Consider the following 19273-nt stretch of genomic DNA (forward strand, 5'->3'; position numbering starts at 1 on the left):
GTTCGTTATATTTTCAAATGAACTATTCGAATTTCTCTTTTTGAGAAATACCGTGAACATAGGGAGCATCCCTCGTCTTCCATTCGGCCATGCGTGTGTTTTGGTTTACGATTGCATGACGTTTGGTAACCAAAAGAAAAACGGAATAGAACTGCTATAAGGAATATCGTAGTTACAAATCTGCAGCGGTGAGTAGTATAAAACGATTGTCAAGCAATATGACTGTTTAATTACGGACACTTAATGTTTAGAGGGCGAATAGTATGTATAATACAATCTTGACCGAATCTGCGTGTTCTGTAAAAATCTAATTTGACCTTGACTCTCGTATGGGGGTCATGCAGCGTGCCTACATCGACGTCGAAAGGGAGCGGTGAAATAGTTGCCTACTTGCATCGATGAGAAACCGAAAAGTGAAGTACCTGCAATATCGACGTTGCACTATATGTAATTGCATACAATTTACAATTATTCACCTATGATCACACGATCTTTATAGTTAAAGGCCCAGGTATACTATAAATACGCTCTTAAACAATAGGAATTATTTCCTTGCTTGTCACATTGTAGTGAACAGCTCCAGCCAAGCTCCCGTAAAAACACGTTTTCTCGAACTTACAGGTCGATTATGTCGTGCCAAAGTGGATGCATGTGACTATGAATATCACAGCAGTGACTCTGTGTAGTATTTATGACAATAAATAGTGTACGAGCTGAGATTTTGGCGGATAAAAGTCAAAAACACGACCGAGGAAAGGGATGCGCTACTAATCTTGAATAACTAACTACTGTCAATCAAAGTCACATGATGTTGGACTGCTGAAACAGGATGCGTCATAGGTTATACAAGTGATTAACAACACTCATTAGCATAGCCACACCTCCAATGCACACTTGCCCGGGGCAAGTAAATTGGGCTTTTAACGCACAGTCACATGTTACAAGTCTTTTATTAACAATCGGAGGTCCGTACCTCCTCTACTACACCACAGTCCCTAAGGGAACTGTGACTACACATACATGTATACATGTAAATACACAAGTTAGGAAGCACAACTCCATATTTTCCAGTGGGTCACTTTTTTAACCTGGCGTTTTTGACTCCAAAAATAAGCGCAAATGCGAACTCAACCTACAGATGCAACGGTGATATTCTTGAAATTCGAAAATACATTGTACATGTACCTACTGAATTTCGATGAATTCATTCAAAAGTGTGAAAATCTCGCTCAAATCAGAGCGAACAGGTGCGACATCTGCGATTGTCCAACTTTCTCCCTACCTCTGACGTCAAAATCTTCCGCTACGAGATGCATGATTGGTCAGATGATGAGTTTGCGCACTGGTCATAGTAGGAGGGCAATGACCAGAAGAGCTTTAGCCAATCAGCGGAGTCTAGCTGTTTCTGTTCACATTCAAACACTGAAACAAGCTGCACACAGAACTTCACACTTCTTGAGTATAGGCTTATTTCAACATCATTTTCTTTCAACAAATGCACTGAACATAATATGTAGATACATGTATATGTATTTTTAATTCTAACAAAACACACGAAATACATAACAAAATCAAACAAAGTGATGTCGCTTCATGGCAAAGTCCACAACTTTCAGATTCTTTAGAGAGATGAAGTGCACAATCGCAGATCAAATGTCTCAAAGCGTATAGCCTCAGACCACTAAATAACAGACTAGTAACACGGCTTTTCCTTTGGTCAGATGCATGCCACGTTTGTTTTTGGGCTTAACTTTTTAATCCAATGAACAACCGATCGAACTAACTCGACTATAGCGTAATAACACGATATCCATTATTATTTCATCAAATCACGCGAGATACTGCGAGATGTACACAGGAAGTAGTATTAGTTGGGTCATACATATGTAGTTCATTCATTTTTCTAGTGTTTTTCTGCTTCACGGTGCTATCCATAAATGCAACAAAAAATAGACAATTTATTTCTATGTTTATTCTCCATGTTTCTGAAATTATAAAAGAACAAAGAATAGAGACAATTATAATTTATGCTCCATGAAAATACTACAGTACAGTTCTCGCGGAAGCTTTGGATTTTGTGGCATCATTGTCGCCTACGCATGGCCTCATTGTCGCCTCAGCATCGCATCATTGTGGCATCAGCTTCGCGTCATTGAAAATTGAAGCTGTGTTCGCCTCTCTTATTTTGTGGCATCATTGTGGCCTCAGCTTCGCAGTCTCATAGCATCAACATGGCATCAGCTTCAAAGTATTGTGACATGAGTATGACCTCATTATTTTCACATGGAAAGGCAGTAAAGAAACACATGTACAGAAGTTCAATATGTAATGGATTTGAAATTCAAAGCGGTAAGGGGAATAAAATAATATGACCAAGAGTAAAATGACATTTTAAAAATATATCTTGTTTAATTATTTAATGTTCGAGTATTGGGTCCCAAAAACTATGTGAAGTACATTGCAATCTGCAAGGTGACGAGTGTCATATTGACTGCAAGGAAAAACGTGATAAATTTAAATCTCACGATGCAATCGTCGTTCGGAAACAACACAATTTGATATACGAAATGAAACTGTTCTTGTTATAAAATTACCTTATTTTCGTTCATTTTATTTGCTGGTAAGAGAACAGATTCAGATTCCTCATTTTGATGGTATTTTTCTGTGTTTCGTTTAGTTTTAGCCAAGTTCGATCCCATGCCAGGACTACTAATATATGCAAAACACGCGAACGCCGCCTGGCGTTGTCGCCTGCCATCTTGATACAAAGTTCCAAAACAAGTGCGTACATTTCCAACTATGATTGGATGGTTGTGGTGGCGTCGGTCTGGTAAAATTTTACATCCAATTTTCAAAATTAAGTCACGATAAGTGACCTGAGCTTGATCTATACGTACTTTAAAAGTATTCTCACAAAAAAATATTTTCGAATAAAAACGAGCCACAAGCCTGGTAAAAAATCGAATAGCACTTGACGTGCAGAAATAATTTATTGGGCTTCAGAAAAAAGTGTTCATTTAGTTGTAGCCGTAAATATTTGGTGACCAGTCGATGAACAATTTGAAACTCTATATACACGGAAGTCCTTCGATACTGAATATCATCGACCCCAATCTGGTTTACCTTATTTCCCAACTTGCAAAACTGATTTGTATCTCAGCCCAGTTTTCCTTTTTTTTTTTTTTTTTGAACTGAGGTCAAATCCCAGACGTTTGTCAAAATATACCGATGTTTTTCAGTGAATGATTGTGAAGCCTGTCACAGCACAGTGAATCAACGCCGGAGATTGGACAGTACGACGACCCTTCAATTAGCGTCAAATATGCTTTGTTACAACATCATTGATTTGCTGAAAGTCACCTGATCGGAGCACGACCTGGGTCACAGAACCATATTTGTCCGTATTATCAACGGGACTTTGCGAGAGAACCACACCCACATTTTCAACCATTTTTAGCGCGGAAGTTGCCAACAAATGTCGAGAAACTTGTGAATTTTATGGATTTGAATAAAATAAAGCTAGCGATTGGTAAGAATGGTTAATAATATTTTTAATTTTATTTCAAGGCGAGAAATGGATAATTGAAGTTCCATCGATTTCAAGGCGACTGTTTCACCGCGACAACTCTAAGCTGTGTTGTAGTTTCACGAGGTAAAAAAATATATATAATAAATAGTACATGTTTAATTATTTGGTTTTACAGCCCGCAAATTACGGGACATGATCCCCCTGAATTACGATAAATAAATGCTGATTATGTTGAATAATAGACGTCGGGACCGTTTGGAGAAACCAACGGGGATCGATATTCCAAACAAATTATTGGGACACGGTCGGTAGACATTTCAAACAAATGAAATTATTAACGAAAGACGAGAATTTTCCAGATATTTACGAACATACTGTCACAACAAATATATGCAAAATTGACAAATACACAAAGAGATATTAGGTTTTATTTTAGCCTTAGAAATATTTTCTTTCACTCAGTCCATGGGTGGGACTTCTATTTAGCAGGGAAATAACAATAATTATACAAATCGTAAACTCAACACAGTCAGGAAAAGAAACCCGGACAACCATGTCGTACTTCTGTTGAAATACATTTTGTAGCAGTGCGTCACGTCAGAATATTGTTTAAAATAAAATAGTCAATCCCAGCCAAATCTAGGTCAAAGGGTCAGATTGCGTGCATATAATTATATAATTATAGATAGTTAAAACAAAAAGTATTTGAACTTTTGACGGTTGTTTAACATCTATGCACGGTTACTAAACTAGTAACCGTGATCTATGAAAACCAGAAAATTGTTAGTAGTCCAAATTTTTGCACAGTTGGAAATAAAGCGGAAATTCAACAAGCGGTCGCAAAAGCGAGCGATTGAAAAGCGGAAGCGGGCGAGAGGTTGGGCAAAAATGAGTTCTGTACTTCTTTGTTTGATGAAGCGATGCTGATGCTACACTGTCGCCATAATGAGGCCACAATGAAGCAAAGGGATAACCGCCTAACTTTTTAATGTCGCGACATTGAAGCGTTACTGAAGCCATAACAATGCCATAATGATGTGATGCTGAAGCGAAGGTGAAGCTGAAGTGAAGCCAAAGCTTCCGCAAGAACTGTACTGTAGCTTCCTACCGATTATTAAAACGCGGTGGTCGTCGCGCAGCACATGTTCGAATTTCATGTAAATAAACAATGTATTTTACATGCGTTGTATACGTCGCTATGAGTCTCATTACGAACAGGACGCGACACGGCGTGACGCCTTTCGCTCTTTAAATTACTTCAATCACTTAGTTGTGTGAGCATATCAAGTTTTCAAATGCAGTGTCCTCAAAAACTACGAATCATCCACAGAAAGGAACACTGTCGACGCCAACACCGCCATTTGACCTTTATAGAAAAAGTTCGATAAATGTTGGGACAAGTGAAAGTAACGAGAAATATCAGTGTTCTCCCCAGGCTCAGAGGCAAGCATGGTGGTCTAATTTGCATACTAATTTGCATATTTTTCAGGATTCACTCTCACAAAAACATACAAGATAGTATTAAAATGTATGAGAGACTTTATTTAAATTACATAATACTTTACATAATATACCATAATTTGACAAGATTGTCATTTAATGTGAACTGTTCCATAAAACTTAGTCTAAACTAATCCTTCTGACTTTGTTGTGCTCCAAACATTGGCTGCCTTCTTTCACAACTTGTTTATTTATATACGTATAGCAGATGATTTTTTTTAAAAAAATAGTATTTATTGATTTTCAGCCCCCAAGTGACTGTGGCTGCCTTACTGTAGTTAATTAAACTCGTCATAGACGTGCTTTGAGCATTAACTGCACAACATTCCTAGTGGGAAAAAATTAAAAATAATAAAAAAACAAAACAATGAGGATTGAGGTTCAAATAAATGTAAACATAACGATTGAATTGTGCCACAATCGGGAACCCAGTGCCGTATGGATAGCATTTCGTCTGCAAAACATGTTGTTTACATGTTGGTTTTGTCAGGTCAACGACAAGGAGACTCGGGAATTTCGAGGGAAAAAAAACATGAGGTCACTATTCAATTAAAATTAAAACGTAACGATAGAATTATGTATACAAATCGGGATTCCATCGATCATAGCGCGTGATGATGATAGCAGCGTCGTTCGCAAGACGTTGACAGGCCGCCATCTTGGAAATACCTACACAGGTCAACATGTGACCGGAAGATTACAAAATTCGATTTTTTTTTTTTGCTTGGACAAATTATAACATACGCGTACCCATTAATCTATGAAGATAAATAATCTAAAAAAAGTTGACAGTAATGAGTGATGTTTTTTTTTTTTTTTTTCATGTCGTGTCTATACCAGCCTCGTGTCTAAGATGTTGATTGAAATCGGTGTAGGCCTACCATGTTCGGTGTTCTTACGATCGGCAAAACATACACACACTGGCATTTTATTTCTAAAATTACGAAATCTTACCTGAACAATTGACCTTAACCAGGGAAATGTCTTTTTCCACGATTCATCAAAACCAGCCTCACGCCGTTTCCGTGTTTCTACACGCTTCCGTTTCTGTGCTGTGCTAGCGGTGATTGTATGTTTTAGCCGGGCGGCATCACCTATTTTTCCTTTACATGTTTAGATCTCGGTGTTTGCAACTTGAGTGACAATTTGTTCCCCATTGACAGCGTCTGTACTTCACACGTGTTTAACAATGGGACTGTTTAATTCGTCCCGGCAAGTTCAAACCGCCGTGGCGTAGACGGTGATAATTTATGCAGTGCTACGTGTGAGCGGGTCAAATGGATGTAAACAATGCATCCTATTAGCATGGCGGTGAAGTTGTAAGCATGGCGGTCCGAGCCCAAGCGTGGCGGCCGGGTCGCCAAGCATGGCGGTACCGCCATGCTTTGTTCTATGTGGGGAGAACACTGATTATTACTATACATTTGCTCATTATGTATTCATAAATATCATAGACGAAAGTATAAAACATTAAAAATGCCGTAACTCGCCCAAAAATTTACCGATTTGGAGAGAAACGACAATGATGGAAAGGTCAGAACACATGGATGTCATTTCCGGTTAGATCTGAAAGTATGCGCCTACGCCTTCTGCACTAGAATGACATTACGAAAACACACGAAGCAGGTAAATGTGAGTATGTTCGCGAATCTTCGGGTAAGCTTGTGTCAATAAACTACCAGCAAATCTAAAATGATAGCTGAGCACGCTGGCGAAACTCACAGCAAGCACGACTAAAAATCATGCGAAATCGCTACAAATCCTAGTTCTTAATATGATAGTCAAATCTGGCAAGCTAATAATTTTATAAATTTTGCCATGTATCGGTTTAGAAAAGCCCATGGGGAAAGTTTTGACCATAAATCCTCTAAAATTCTTTACACTTACACCAGCTTTAGCACAAACCTTGGTGTAAACTGAACATCATTTGAGGTTTTCCACCCTGTAATGTTTATTTTAAATGCAATTTTCAGAAAGAATATCTGTAACACATAAAAGTGATTCATTATGGGAAGACGCCGTGCTAAGAGAAAGCCTCCTACGAAGAAGAAGCTTCTAGGAACATTAGACTCACATTTTACTTGCCCCTTCTGCAATCATGAGAAAGCATGTGAGGTTAAAATGTAAGTATGATTGTTAGCCCCCATTGAACACAGCTCAAAACTAGGGCTAGAGTCATGATTACTGTTAATGCGTGATTAATTCCCTGGTTTCCAATTTTCATTCATAAGTGAAATTCGCTAAATTAAATCCAAACTGGGAGAATAACATTGTTTCCCTACCCAGTTCATGAACTTAAGGTAGAGATGCAGTTTATTTGGCTTGCTTTTTAATTGAGTAATTAGACAATGAAGATGGTATTATATATCCAACATGTTATATATTTTCTGAAAGCTTATTATACAAACTTTGTAAAACTTGTCTTTATTTTAAATATCCAGAATGCGTTTCTGATTTTGGGTCAAAAATATGCTTTTTTGGACAAAAGTGGTTTAAAAAAAATTAGCTTAAAAACTTCAAGTCCATTTGTGGATAAAATTACATCACTGGATACCTTGGTATACTACTAATTCAAATGCATCCACTCATCTCTCTAACGACTTTCAAAGTCGCACAGCATGACCTCAAAGTTCACTCTTTTCTATTTTTGCATAATTTATATATCCATGTTAATTGCGGACTTGTTATTTTTGTTCCACTCGCCGTAATGAACTGTCCGGACACATTTTGAAGGGGGAACACCTTGTCAATAATGTGTGAAAATTTCGAGGCAAATGGCCAAAGCGTCTATCAGCTATTTTAATTTAAAACCCAAGAATTCACCAAAAATTGAAGACGAGAAAAAGGCTAATTTGCATATTTGCGCGTTAAACCGGGAATTACTGCTTTGTGATACTTTATCATACTTTCTAGACTATTGAAATTGAAAGTTGACGTATAGACATAGACATTTTATGTAAAATCGTTGAACCAGAACAACTGCTCTTGAATATATAAATCAGAAACACGTCATTCATACCAGTGTTTTGATGGGGTCGGTAAAAACACGTGGCAATGGCCAGTAAATATGACGTCATCTCATGAATTATTAAACAGGGGGCGGTCCTAAGAAGGTGACCTTTTATCACGATCAAAACATCATGGCTTCTCTTCGATGTATTTTCAATAAAAAATCTACGAGTACCGTATTTGTCTTCAGTTAAGCGCCACCTTCAATTAGGCGCCAGTGCCACAAAAACTTTGTATTTTACACCTCAATTAAGCGCCAGACAAAGTTGAAATTTTGGCACGTAATGATCGTGAATTGGGCGCCGGCGGATCGACTACCGGTTACCGGTTCGTAGCGATGGACGCGATCGCGGAAGTCCCTCGCTGTTACTGTACGAATGGCTTTTATGTAAACAAAATTGGTTTTGTTTCTAACAATTTTTAAGAAATCGGTCTATAATCTCTTGAAACATGTCTTTTTAGTCTACTGTAGAAAATATCAGTGTGGTTTTTAATTTCGCAGTAAGTCCATAAAAACGAAATTAAGGTAGAGATGCAGTTTATTTGGCTTGCTTTTTAATTGAGTAATTAGACAATGAAGATGGTATTATATATCCAACATGTTATATATTTTCTGAAAGCTTATTATACAAACTTTGTAAAACTTGTCTTTATTTTAAATATCCAGAATGCGTTTTTGATTTTGGGTCAAAAATATGCTTTTTTGGACAAAAGTGGTTTAAAAAAAATTAGCTTAAAAACTTCAAGTCCATTTGTGGGTAAAATTACATCACTGGATACCTTGGTATACTACTAATTCAAATGCGTCCACTCATCTCTTTAACGACTTTCAAAGTCGCACAGCATGACCTCAAAGTTCACTCTTTTCTATTTTTGCATAATTTATATATCCATGTTAATTGCGGACTTGTTATTTTTGTTCCACTCGCCGTAATAAACTGTCCGGACGCATTTTGAAGGGGGAACACCTTGTCAATAATGTGTGAAAATTTCGAGGCAAATGGCCAAAGCGTCTATCAGCTATTTTAATTTAAAACCCAAGAATTCACTAAAAATAGAAGACGAGAAAAAGGCTAATTTGCATATTTGCGCGTTAAACTGGGATTTACTGCTTTGTCATACTTTGTCATACTTTCTAGACTATTGAAATTGAAAGTTGACGTATAGACATAGACATTTTATGTAAAATCGTTGGACCAGAACAACTGCTCTTCAATATATAAATCAGAAACACGTCATTCATACCAGTGTTTTGATGGCGTCGGTAAAAACACGTGGCAATGCCCAGTAAATATCACGTCATCTCCTGAATTATTAAACAGGGGGCGGTCCTAGGAAGGTGACCTTTTATCACGATCAAAACATGGCTTCTCTTCGATGTATTTTCAATAAAAAATCTACGAGTATTTCAGAGCCTATGGTTTACCGTGAAGAGTACAAAGTGGGATATTAAATTATTTATCCTTGATGATTTTAATGTAGTATTGAGAACCAACTCCAGGAAGTGACCGCACAATAATGAATAATTGCGTAATCCTAGAATCGAAACGCGAGGCACAGAAGTTTTGTTCATCGTTTCCAATCCCATTTTCCCCCTGCAACATATTTGTTAAAAGAAATATTTGAATTATGTTCGTTTTTTAAGGAGGCATTTTTTTATTTTTCCGATTTTGGCAACGCCTTATTCAGGGATTTTCTAAGACAATCGCAGACAATCAGCGCACGGATGTACGTACAAAACATGCTGTTGTACTACCGGCGACGGTCGCCTGCAAGAAGAGAGCTCCAGCTCCTAACGTAAAAAGTTTTAAAATTTCGACCGGTTTTAAATAATTAGTGTTGGAAATCTGACATGTTTTAATAGTGCAAAATTAAGGTGCATTTTCGAGCGGTCGAATTTTTCTGAATAGAAATCGGCAAATGAAAAAAACAGGAGTGCTAAACAGTGTGCTTCGGTAGTTTAAAAAAATGGAATGTCCGTCAAATTTACGTAAACTTCCCCATTTTTCACGGAAAAAGCAAAGGTCGTGGCCGTGTTGCAGGCTAAAAAACTCAAAAATCAAAACAAAATCATCAATCAGTAAGTATTATGACAAGGAAAGCAAAACATCAGACGCGGAGAAGCGGTCAGCGCGTCAAAAGAGTTGTTACCGTAATGTATCAAGTTACTTCTCTCTGTGATTTATTTTTCATTGAAATTATTTGGTTGTTTTCAATTAATTTTAGCGTACCTTTGCAATTTATTTTAGCATTGTCAGTTGTTTGCTTCATTGAATTAAACGGAGTTCGTCCGGTTGCAAACAAAGCTGTCTCGCACCACCGAGCAAAACTTGCGAATGATCGAAGTACAGGTACCCATTGGACAAAAGATACACAAAAGTTTGTATCTCCCCGACCCAGTGCAATATATCCGGTTAGAATCAAAGCTCACGTGCCCCTTATTTGAGGGACCAGATTCTGCCGTAAATTCGGGATGGGATTTAGAAAAAAAAATGGGATTTTAAGGTGTATTTTGGCGTCATTTTCTAAGTTTTACCGTAGTCATTGACGCCTATTCAAGAGTATGATGTTTATTGTGACTAGCGTGAATGGGTAAGCTTCGTTTCGACTATGAGCAGTTATCACTGTAAACAATGTTAAATTATTCTTCACATGCTCAGTTTATTTTTTGAGAACAATTATTTAAAAATAAAATCTCTCAGTCAATCAGAAACTCGGATTCATGCCTTCAGGGAAAGTCATGTTTGGACGCTCACATCGATTTGTTTTTCGTTCGGTGGGCTGATGCCTTCGGTGTAGCTTTTGCATCTTCCGACATAGAAATCATCTGAATCTTTTTTCTACCTCTCTTTCTTTTCACACCACGCATAATGTAATGATAAAAATTAAGAAAAAACGCTGAGGAAATATAATGTTTGGTTTGCTAGCGAGCGAGAACTGATTTGAGAATAATTGCACATGCGCGTGAATTGAATGAACTATGACCCGTACAATTTCGATTTGCATATTGTCAATCAAAGGTCTTGTTATTTGGTTACTCATGCAAATTAGGCAATTGGACATAAACATTGCCACGTGTGAGTGTTTTTTATTTGTAACCAGAAAATAAACAGCAATTTTAACGGTGTTCCAATAAGAATTCATTGGTCAAATTTTCACAGAATGTTCTTTAGATAAAAATCTATATAAAAAACGAAAAAAACTATTTTTGATTGAAATTCACAAATAAAGTGCATCTCTACCTTAAAACAACGCGAAAATGTTCTGTTTCAAATGCGCTGTTGTCACAGTAAACAGTGTTAAATTATTCTTTAAATGCTCAGTTTACTTTCCAAAAATAACTAATTTCTTGATTTGAAAAAAAAATCATGCCGTTTTTCCCACCAAAATCAAAGCCAAAATATCGCAAACATCGGCAAATCACTTCCGCATTGCGTTCATACATTATTTAAATGAGCTATGGTAATTTGATCACGTTGGCATCATCCAGCATTTTGATTGGTTAATTAACGACTTGACCTATCAGGTCAAAAAACGCGTTCCAGGTCAAGTCCTAGACAGGAAGCATGGCAGACATCGAATCGCGCCGAGCGTTTACATGCGACCAGAATCATTTGCTTACGATGAAATTAAGTTGAATTTTACTTGCATTTTATTTTTTGTACGTTATTATAACTACTACTGAGTAATAATCGTAACCGTGGAATGCAGCATGACCGGATTTTGCTACCGTGATCATTGACTACTAAGCGTTGAATTTGTGTTTGTTTTATTTTTCTGTTGATTGTACGGCAAACTGTGAATGTTTTCTAAAGAATGATATTTTTTGTATAACTTTCTAAACTGTCTGAAAACGGGTCATTTACTCAGTATTTAAAATAAAGGCTACAGTGACTAAGCGTCAGACTGTAATGTAAAATATTGTCAATAATCTATCACCAGAATGGAGCAAAAACAATGGCTTGTAACACAATTACCGGTACTAGAACTTGAAGTGCTTGAAATAAGCGCCATTTGAAACAAAGTTGCTCAAATTTAACCACAAATAAGCGCCACCATGACATGAAAGTGTAACAAAGTGGCGCCTAATTGAAGACAAATACGGTATTTCAGAGGCTATGGTTTACCGTGAAGAGTACAAAGTGGGATATTAAATTATTTATCCTTGATGATTTTTATGTAGTATTGAGAACCAACTCCAGGAAGCGAACACACAATAATGAATAATCGCGTAATCCTAGAATCGAAACGCGAGGCACAGAAGTTTTGTTCATCCTTTCCAATCCCATTTTTCCCACTGCAACATATTTGTTAAAAGAAATATTTGAATTATGTTCGTTTTTGAAGGAGGCATTTTTTTATTTTTCCGATTTTGGCAACGCCTTATTCAGGGATTTTCTAAGACAATCAGCGCACGGATGTACGTACAAAACATGCTGTTGTACTACCGGCGACGGTCGCCTGTAAGAAGAGAGCTCCAGCTCCTAACGTAAAAGTTTTGAAATTTCGACCGGTTTTAAATAATTAAGTGTTGGAAATCTGACATGTTTTAAGAGTGCAAAATTAAGGTGCATTTGCGAGCGGTCGAATTTTTCTGAATAGAAATTGGCAAATGAAAAAAATAGGAGTGCTAAACAGTGTGCTTCGTTAGTTTTAAAAAAAATGGGATGTCCGTCAAATTGACGTAAACTTCCCCATTTTTCACGGAAAAAGCAAAGGTCGTGGCCGAGTTGCAGGCTAAAAAACTCAAAAATCAAAACAAAATCATCAATCAGTAAGTATTATGACAAGGAAAACAAAACATCAGACGCGGAGAAGCGGTCAGCGCGTCAAAAGAGTTGTTACCGTAATGTATCAAGTTACCTCTCTCTGTGATTTATTTTTCATTGAATTTATTTGGTTGTTTTCAATTAATTTTAGCGTACCTCTGCAATTTATTTTAGCATTGTCAGTTGTTTGCTTCATTGAATTAAACGGAGTTCGTCCGGTTGCAAACAAAGCTGTCTCGCACCACCTAGCAAAACTTGCGAATGATCGTAGTAGAGGTATCCTATGGACAAAAGATACACAAAAGTTTGTATCTCCCCGACCCAGTGCAATATATCCGGTTAGAATCAAAGCTCACGTGTCCCTTATTTGAGGGACCAGATTCTGCCGTAAATTCAGGATGGGATTTAGAAAAAAAATAAAATGGGACTTTTAAGGTGTATTTTGGCGTCATATTCCGATATTTCAATCATTCCTGATGCCTAAAATAGAGTCTAAGTTTTACTGTAGTCATTGACGCCTATTCAAGAGTATGATGTTTATTGTGACTAGCGTGAATGGGTAAGCTTCGTTTCGACAATGAGCAGTTATCACTATAAACAATGTTAAATTATTCTTCACATGCTCAGTTTATTTTTTGAGAACAATTATTTAAAAATAAAATCTCTCAGTCAATCAGAAACTCGGATTCATGCCTTCAGGGAAAGTCATGTTTGGACGCTCACATCAATTTTGTTTTTCGTTCGGGGGGCTGATGCCTTCAGTGTAGCTTTTGCCTCTTCCGACATAGAAATCATCTGAATCTTCTTTCTACCTCTCTTTCTTTTCACACCACGCATAATGTAATGATAAAAATTAGGAAAAAACACTGAGGAAATATAATGTTTGGTTTGCTAGCGAGCGAGAACTGATTTGAGAATAATTGCACATGCGCGTGAATTGAATGAACTATGACCCGTACAATCTCGATTTGCATATTGTCAATCAAAGGTCCTGTTATTTGGTTACTCATGCAAATTAGACAATTGGACATAAACATTGCCACGTGTGAGTGTTTTTTATTTTTAACCAGAAAATAAACAGCAATTTTAACGGTGTTCCAATAACAATTCATTGGTCAAATTTTCACAGAATGTTCTTAGATAAAAATCTATATAAAAAACGAAAAAAACTATTTTTGATTGAAATTCACAAATAAACTGCATCTCTACCTTAAGACACAGCAAAATCGCTCAAAACTTCAAAATGTTTATTAAAATCCGTTAATTAAGCTGCAATAATAACAATAATTTGCTACTATTGTACTTGACATTTTGCAAATTCATACATGTACATGTATTTAGATTTTTACCTTTGTATGAATATTTCCTTTCTAGGGATCGACAAAGAAACACTGGTATCATAACTTGCAGAGTATGTCTTGAAGATTTCCAGACCAGTATAAACTGTATCCTATAAAAAAAAAAAAAAAAAAACATTTTTAGCTTCTGTGTTTTCTAAAAGCACAAATGAGAGTTCATGTTGTCCGAATGTCTGTGGGCTAACCTCTAAGGAAAGTTGTACATGTAGTGACTACATTTGACATAATGTAGTGAGCTAAGGAAGGTACATGTAGTGACTACATTTGACATAATGTAGTGAGCTAAGTAAGGTACATGTAGTGACTACATTTGACATAATGTAGTGAGCTAAGTAAGGTACATGTAGTGACTACATTTGACATAATGTAGTGAGCTAAGTAAGGTACATGTAGTGACTACATTTGACATAATGTAGTGAGCTAAGTAAGGTACATGTAGTGACTACATTTGACATAATGTAGTGAGCTAAGTAAGGTACATGTAGTGACTACATTTGACATAATGTAGTGAGCTAAAGAAGGTACATGTAGTGACTGCATTTGACATAATGTAGTGAGCTAAGTAAGGTACATGTAGTGACTACATTTGACATAATGTAGTGAGCTAAGGAAGGTACATGTAGTGACTACATTTGACATAATGTAGTGAGCTAAAGAAGGTACATGTAGTGACTACAGTTGACATAATGTAGTGAGCTAAGGAAGGTACATGTAGTGACTACAGTTGACATAATGTAGTGAGCTAAGGAAGGTACATGTAGTGACTACAGTTGACATAATGTAGTGCGCTATGGGAGGTACATGTAGTGACTACAGTTGACATAATGTAGTGCGATATGGAAGGTACATGTAGTGACTGCAGTTGACATAATGTAGTGCGCTATGGAAGGTACATGTAGTGACTACATTTGACATAATGTAGTGAGCTAAGTAAGGTACATGTAGTGACTACATTTGACATAATGTAGTGAGCTAAAGAAGGTACATGTAGTGACTGCATTTGACATAATGTAGTGAGCTAAAGAAGGTACATGTAGTGACTGCATTTGACATAATGTAGTGAGCTAAAGAAGGTACATGTAGTGACTACATTTGACATAATGTAGTGAGCTAAGTAAGGTACATGTAGTGACTACATTTGACATAATGTAGTGAGCTAAAGAAGGTACATGTAGTGACTACAGTTGACATAATGTAGTGAGCTAAGGAAGGTACATGTAGTGACTACACGGTTGACATAATGTAGTGCGCTATGGAAGGTACATGTAGTGACTACAGTTGACATAATGTAGTGCGCTATGGAAGGTACATGTAGTGACTACAGTTGACATATTGTAGTGAGCTAAAGAAGGTACATGTAGTGACTGCAGTTGACATAATGTAGTGCGCTATGGAAGGTACATTTAGTGACTACAGTTGACATAATGTAGTGCGCTAAGTAAGGTACATGTAGTGACTACAGTTGACATAATGTAGTGAGCTAAGTAAGGTACATGTAGTGACTACATTTGACATAATGTAGTGAGCTAAGTAAGGTACATGTAGTGACTACACTTGACATAATGTAGTGAGCTAAGGAAGGTACATGTAGTGACTACAGTTGACATAATGTAGTGAGCTAAAGAAGGTACATGTAGTGACTACAGTTGACATAATGTAGTGAGCTAAGTAAGGTACATGTAGTGACTACATTTGACATAATGTAGTGAGCTAAGTAAGGTACATGTAGTGACTACAGTTGACATAATGTAGTGAGCTAAGTAAGGTACATGTAGTGACTACAGTTGACATAATGTAGTGCGCTATGGAAGGTACATGTAGTGACTACAGTTGACATAATGTAGTGCACTATGGAAGGTACATGTAGTGACTACAGTTGACATAATGTAGTGAGCTAAAGAAGGTACATGTAGTGACTACAGTTGACATAATGTAGTGCGCTATGGAAGGTACATGTAGTGACTACAGTTGACATAATGTAGTGAGCTAAAGAAGGTTCTTTTTTATCTCTTTGTGAATTGTTGGTGTTTTTCCTTAACTGTAATAATCAGATTTATCAGAACCTGTTGATGTTTACAGTGACTGGATTGATGCCTGTGAGGTTGCCAACCAATAGCACAATATTAACTTTATTCATTTCTTGTTAGTACTGCCCATCACATGTAACAATTACACTAGTTCTTTTGAAGACATTGTTGATCCATTTTCAGGGTTTTAATTTTGCTCTGTTACATTATCACTGTAATAAATTATGATGTGAAGACAATCTCACAATATTATTATCTCCTGATCTAGGTTACTAGAAGAAGCAAAATACTACCAGAAATGATTAGGTCAATTTAGTACTTCCTGTATCTCAGGTGATCTAATAAGTTTTAAGGGAAAAAGTCCTAAATACTTCTATATGGATGTGAATTTTCATTTGTCTTGCTTTATATGGAAAGGCATCACTAAATATTGTTTGTAATTTTGTAAAGGTAATATTTTGTTGCGATACATGTACATACAAAATGGGGATATGTACGACTATTCATATTGCGTTGTTCATTCACCCATTGAATACCCGTATTCACCTAGCTACTGGTACGTGCATGTATCTTGCCAATTCAAAATTTATTTTTAGGTTTTTTTTCCATCCTACAAATCAAAATTGTTATAATGCAAGTATCCTAATTAATGTAATTGATTTTTTTGCCACTCTTTACAAAATATGAAGGGGGGGCAAGGGTTATTTTTGTTCAACGTAACAACGTAAATTGAAAAAATGAATTCCGTAATTCTGTAATCACAGGCTAGATGTACAACGTAATCAATCAAATATTTTTTTCGTACACTGTAAAAAAAAATTTATTTTTGGCGGTACGTACAAGAATTTACATCCAAATAAAAAAAGTCGTAAAGAATAATCCAGGGAAATTACATTTTCGAAACTGTAAAACGACTAGATGATGCAATTCACTGCAAAATTTAATTTTCACTGTAAACTGTAAAAATGCCTTTTTTTCCTTGTAAATTTAAAAAGGCCTTTTTATTTCCCGTAAAACTGTACCAGCTGCCCCCCTTGCCCCCCTCATATGAAGGTTCACACTCAACAAATTTCAGGATAGGTTTAAGATAAAAATGTGCTGTGGATTCAAAATATCAAATTTACATCTTGCCCAATCTTCATCCAATGAACAGTATATAAGGGTACAATATCTTTGTCGTTGTCTCCTGTGTACAATTATATCTTGTTGTTACAATAACTATGGATATATATGGGCATGTTATTGAGCAGTTTGTGCTCTTCAACAAATTAAATTTTGACATGGGTTGTATGTATATTTTTTCATGATACGTGTATTGGTGAAATTTCACCTAAAATTGTCCTTTTTTGTCGTGAAATGTGAAATAATTTTTTTGTTATCGGATCATCTTCAAACTTTGGAATCAATCACAATAAAATGTTTACCGATTTTTGTGTGACAAATAATTTTCAAGATATGAGTTCAAATTTTGCGAAAATAAAACATGTTTAGACACAGACATGCCCAGAGTGAAAATATTTATACTTATCATGAGAATCAGAGTTTGGAATGATCTGTCAATTAATTGGTAGTGAAATGTTATGTTTTTTAATGGTAGCACAAGTGAATTTTTTGCAATTGATAATTACTATTTCATCAAAATCGACAGCCATCATTTTTCTCAAAATTAGATATTGCTGTACCATTAAAGAACTTTTATACAATTCAGGTTATATTATTCAATAAGGGACACTGATTAATACAGTACATGTAGTATTAATTAAGATTCATCAATTTAATTTTTGGTCTGAAATAATATTAGTACACTACACTACTCTCATTTTGCCCTGCATATGTATTTTTGTATGTGGATTTCCCTAGTTAATAATTAACAAATAAATTTATTATTAAGGCGTTGATCTTTTTGTACCATTCAATTCATAAAGGCAACAAATAAACAAGTGCAGGTTATGAAGACACTGCTGATTCTAAGTATATGTATTTTTCTTACCATTTGTTTTTCTGTATGGCTTACTTTTGTTTTGTTTTTTTCAGTGTTTCTTATTGTTATTATTATTGGGTAAATAAATAAATATTATTATTATAAGAACCAGATAGTAGTAGTATAAATACTGTTTAAGATCTGATACTAGTTCCGTAATCAGATGTTATTTCCCTTATCTAAAGCATTCTCATTAAAACAAGTCATTAAAACAAGTCATTTTTTGCCAAGATCTAGATGATGTTTTGTGGGTGATGGTAGTTCCTCCTAGTATTCCTAGCACAACATTAATGTTAAACCATAGTTCCAAGAAGAAAATCTAAATCAGGTGACATTTTTGAACCAAACGTACCAAAGATCGATAATAATTACGATAGAAAATAAATTACATAAAAATCAGCAAAAAAATTACTTTGTCGATTTGGGGGGGGGGGGGGGGTTGCAGAGTTTTCGATGTTACAGTAATATTGAGGAACATGAATTAAAAATATTGTTATTATATGGTATGTTCTTGTTCACTTTTTGGACAGTATTTGCAGAATTTTGTCTAAATGTATTGTTTTAGAACTTTTATTTCAGCTTTTGCCACACAGATTGTAACTGGCAACAAGTATGTCAGTAGTTTGTATTCATTTTAGAATAAAATTATTATTTGTTAATATCTAGATTATCAAAGAGCAAAGTTATAATAGTAATAATGCTATGTTCTCTATATAATGGTTTCATGGAATCTATCTATGGATGTTGAGTGAAGTCGCTGTACTGCTGCTATCATGATTCATTGCAGTTGATTCTACACCATGTCAGTATACATAGACTTGTAATTTCTGTGTTTTGGGAGTTAAATGGAATTGCTTCAATTATTTCTAAATAAATTTAAAATTAATGATTTAATATGTGTCTATGTACTTTAGTGTAAGTATGTGCAAGGTTTGGGTTATTGTATACATGTATAGTTTCACAAAAGACATGTATTTGCATATAAACCAGAGATTGCATTTATTGTATAATGAATCATTAAAATTAGACTTGTTGCGACTAGATTGAAACTATCATTGCATAACTCTATTGGGCTCACTTTCATCCACATGTACAATTGA

The 19273-nt window shown here is 35.8% G+C and overlaps 1 protein-coding gene across 2 annotated transcripts; it reads left to right on the forward strand.

The window, feature by feature from the left end:
• The first annotated feature begins 57 nt into the window (after positions 1 to 57).
• LOC146739183 (transcription elongation factor 1 homolog) lies at positions 58 to 19067 on the forward strand. Of its 2 annotated transcripts, XM_085503465.1 has the most exons (5): positions 58 to 188; positions 3568 to 3652; positions 7003 to 7152; positions 14182 to 14252; positions 16217 to 19067. In XM_085503465.1, exons 3-5 carry the CDS (start codon positions 7037 to 7039, stop codon positions 16279 to 16281), a joined length of 252 nt encoding a protein of 83 aa, XP_085359591.1. In that variant the 5' UTR covers positions 58 to 188; positions 3568 to 3652; positions 7003 to 7036; the 3' UTR covers positions 16282 to 19067. The 2 variants fall into 2 exon arrangements, with proteins under 2 accessions (XP_085359591.1, XP_085359590.1); XM_085503464.1 differs by lacking the exon at positions 3568 to 3652.
• Positions 19068 to 19273: the final 206 nt, after the last annotated feature.

The sequence above is a fragment of the Saccoglossus kowalevskii genome, chromosome 9, assembly GCF_978046115.1.
Source record: "Saccoglossus kowalevskii chromosome 9, keSacKowa6.1, whole genome shotgun sequence".
In the NCBI taxonomy this organism is placed as follows: Eukaryota; Metazoa; Hemichordata; class Enteropneusta; family Harrimaniidae; genus Saccoglossus; species Saccoglossus kowalevskii.

Coding starts and splice junctions, on each gene's coding strand:
- LOC146739183 (XM_085503465.1), top strand. CDS start 7,037: ATGGGAAGACGCCGTGCTAAGAGAAAGCCTCCTACGAAGAAGAAGCTT. Junction 7,153..14,181: donor AAAGCATGTGAGGTTAAAAT/GTAAGTATGATT, acceptor TTTCCTTTCTAG/GGATCGACAAAGAAACACTG. Junction 14,253..16,216: donor TTTCCAGACCAGTATAAACT/GTATCCTATAAA, acceptor TGTAATAATCAG/ATTTATCAGAACCTGTTGAT.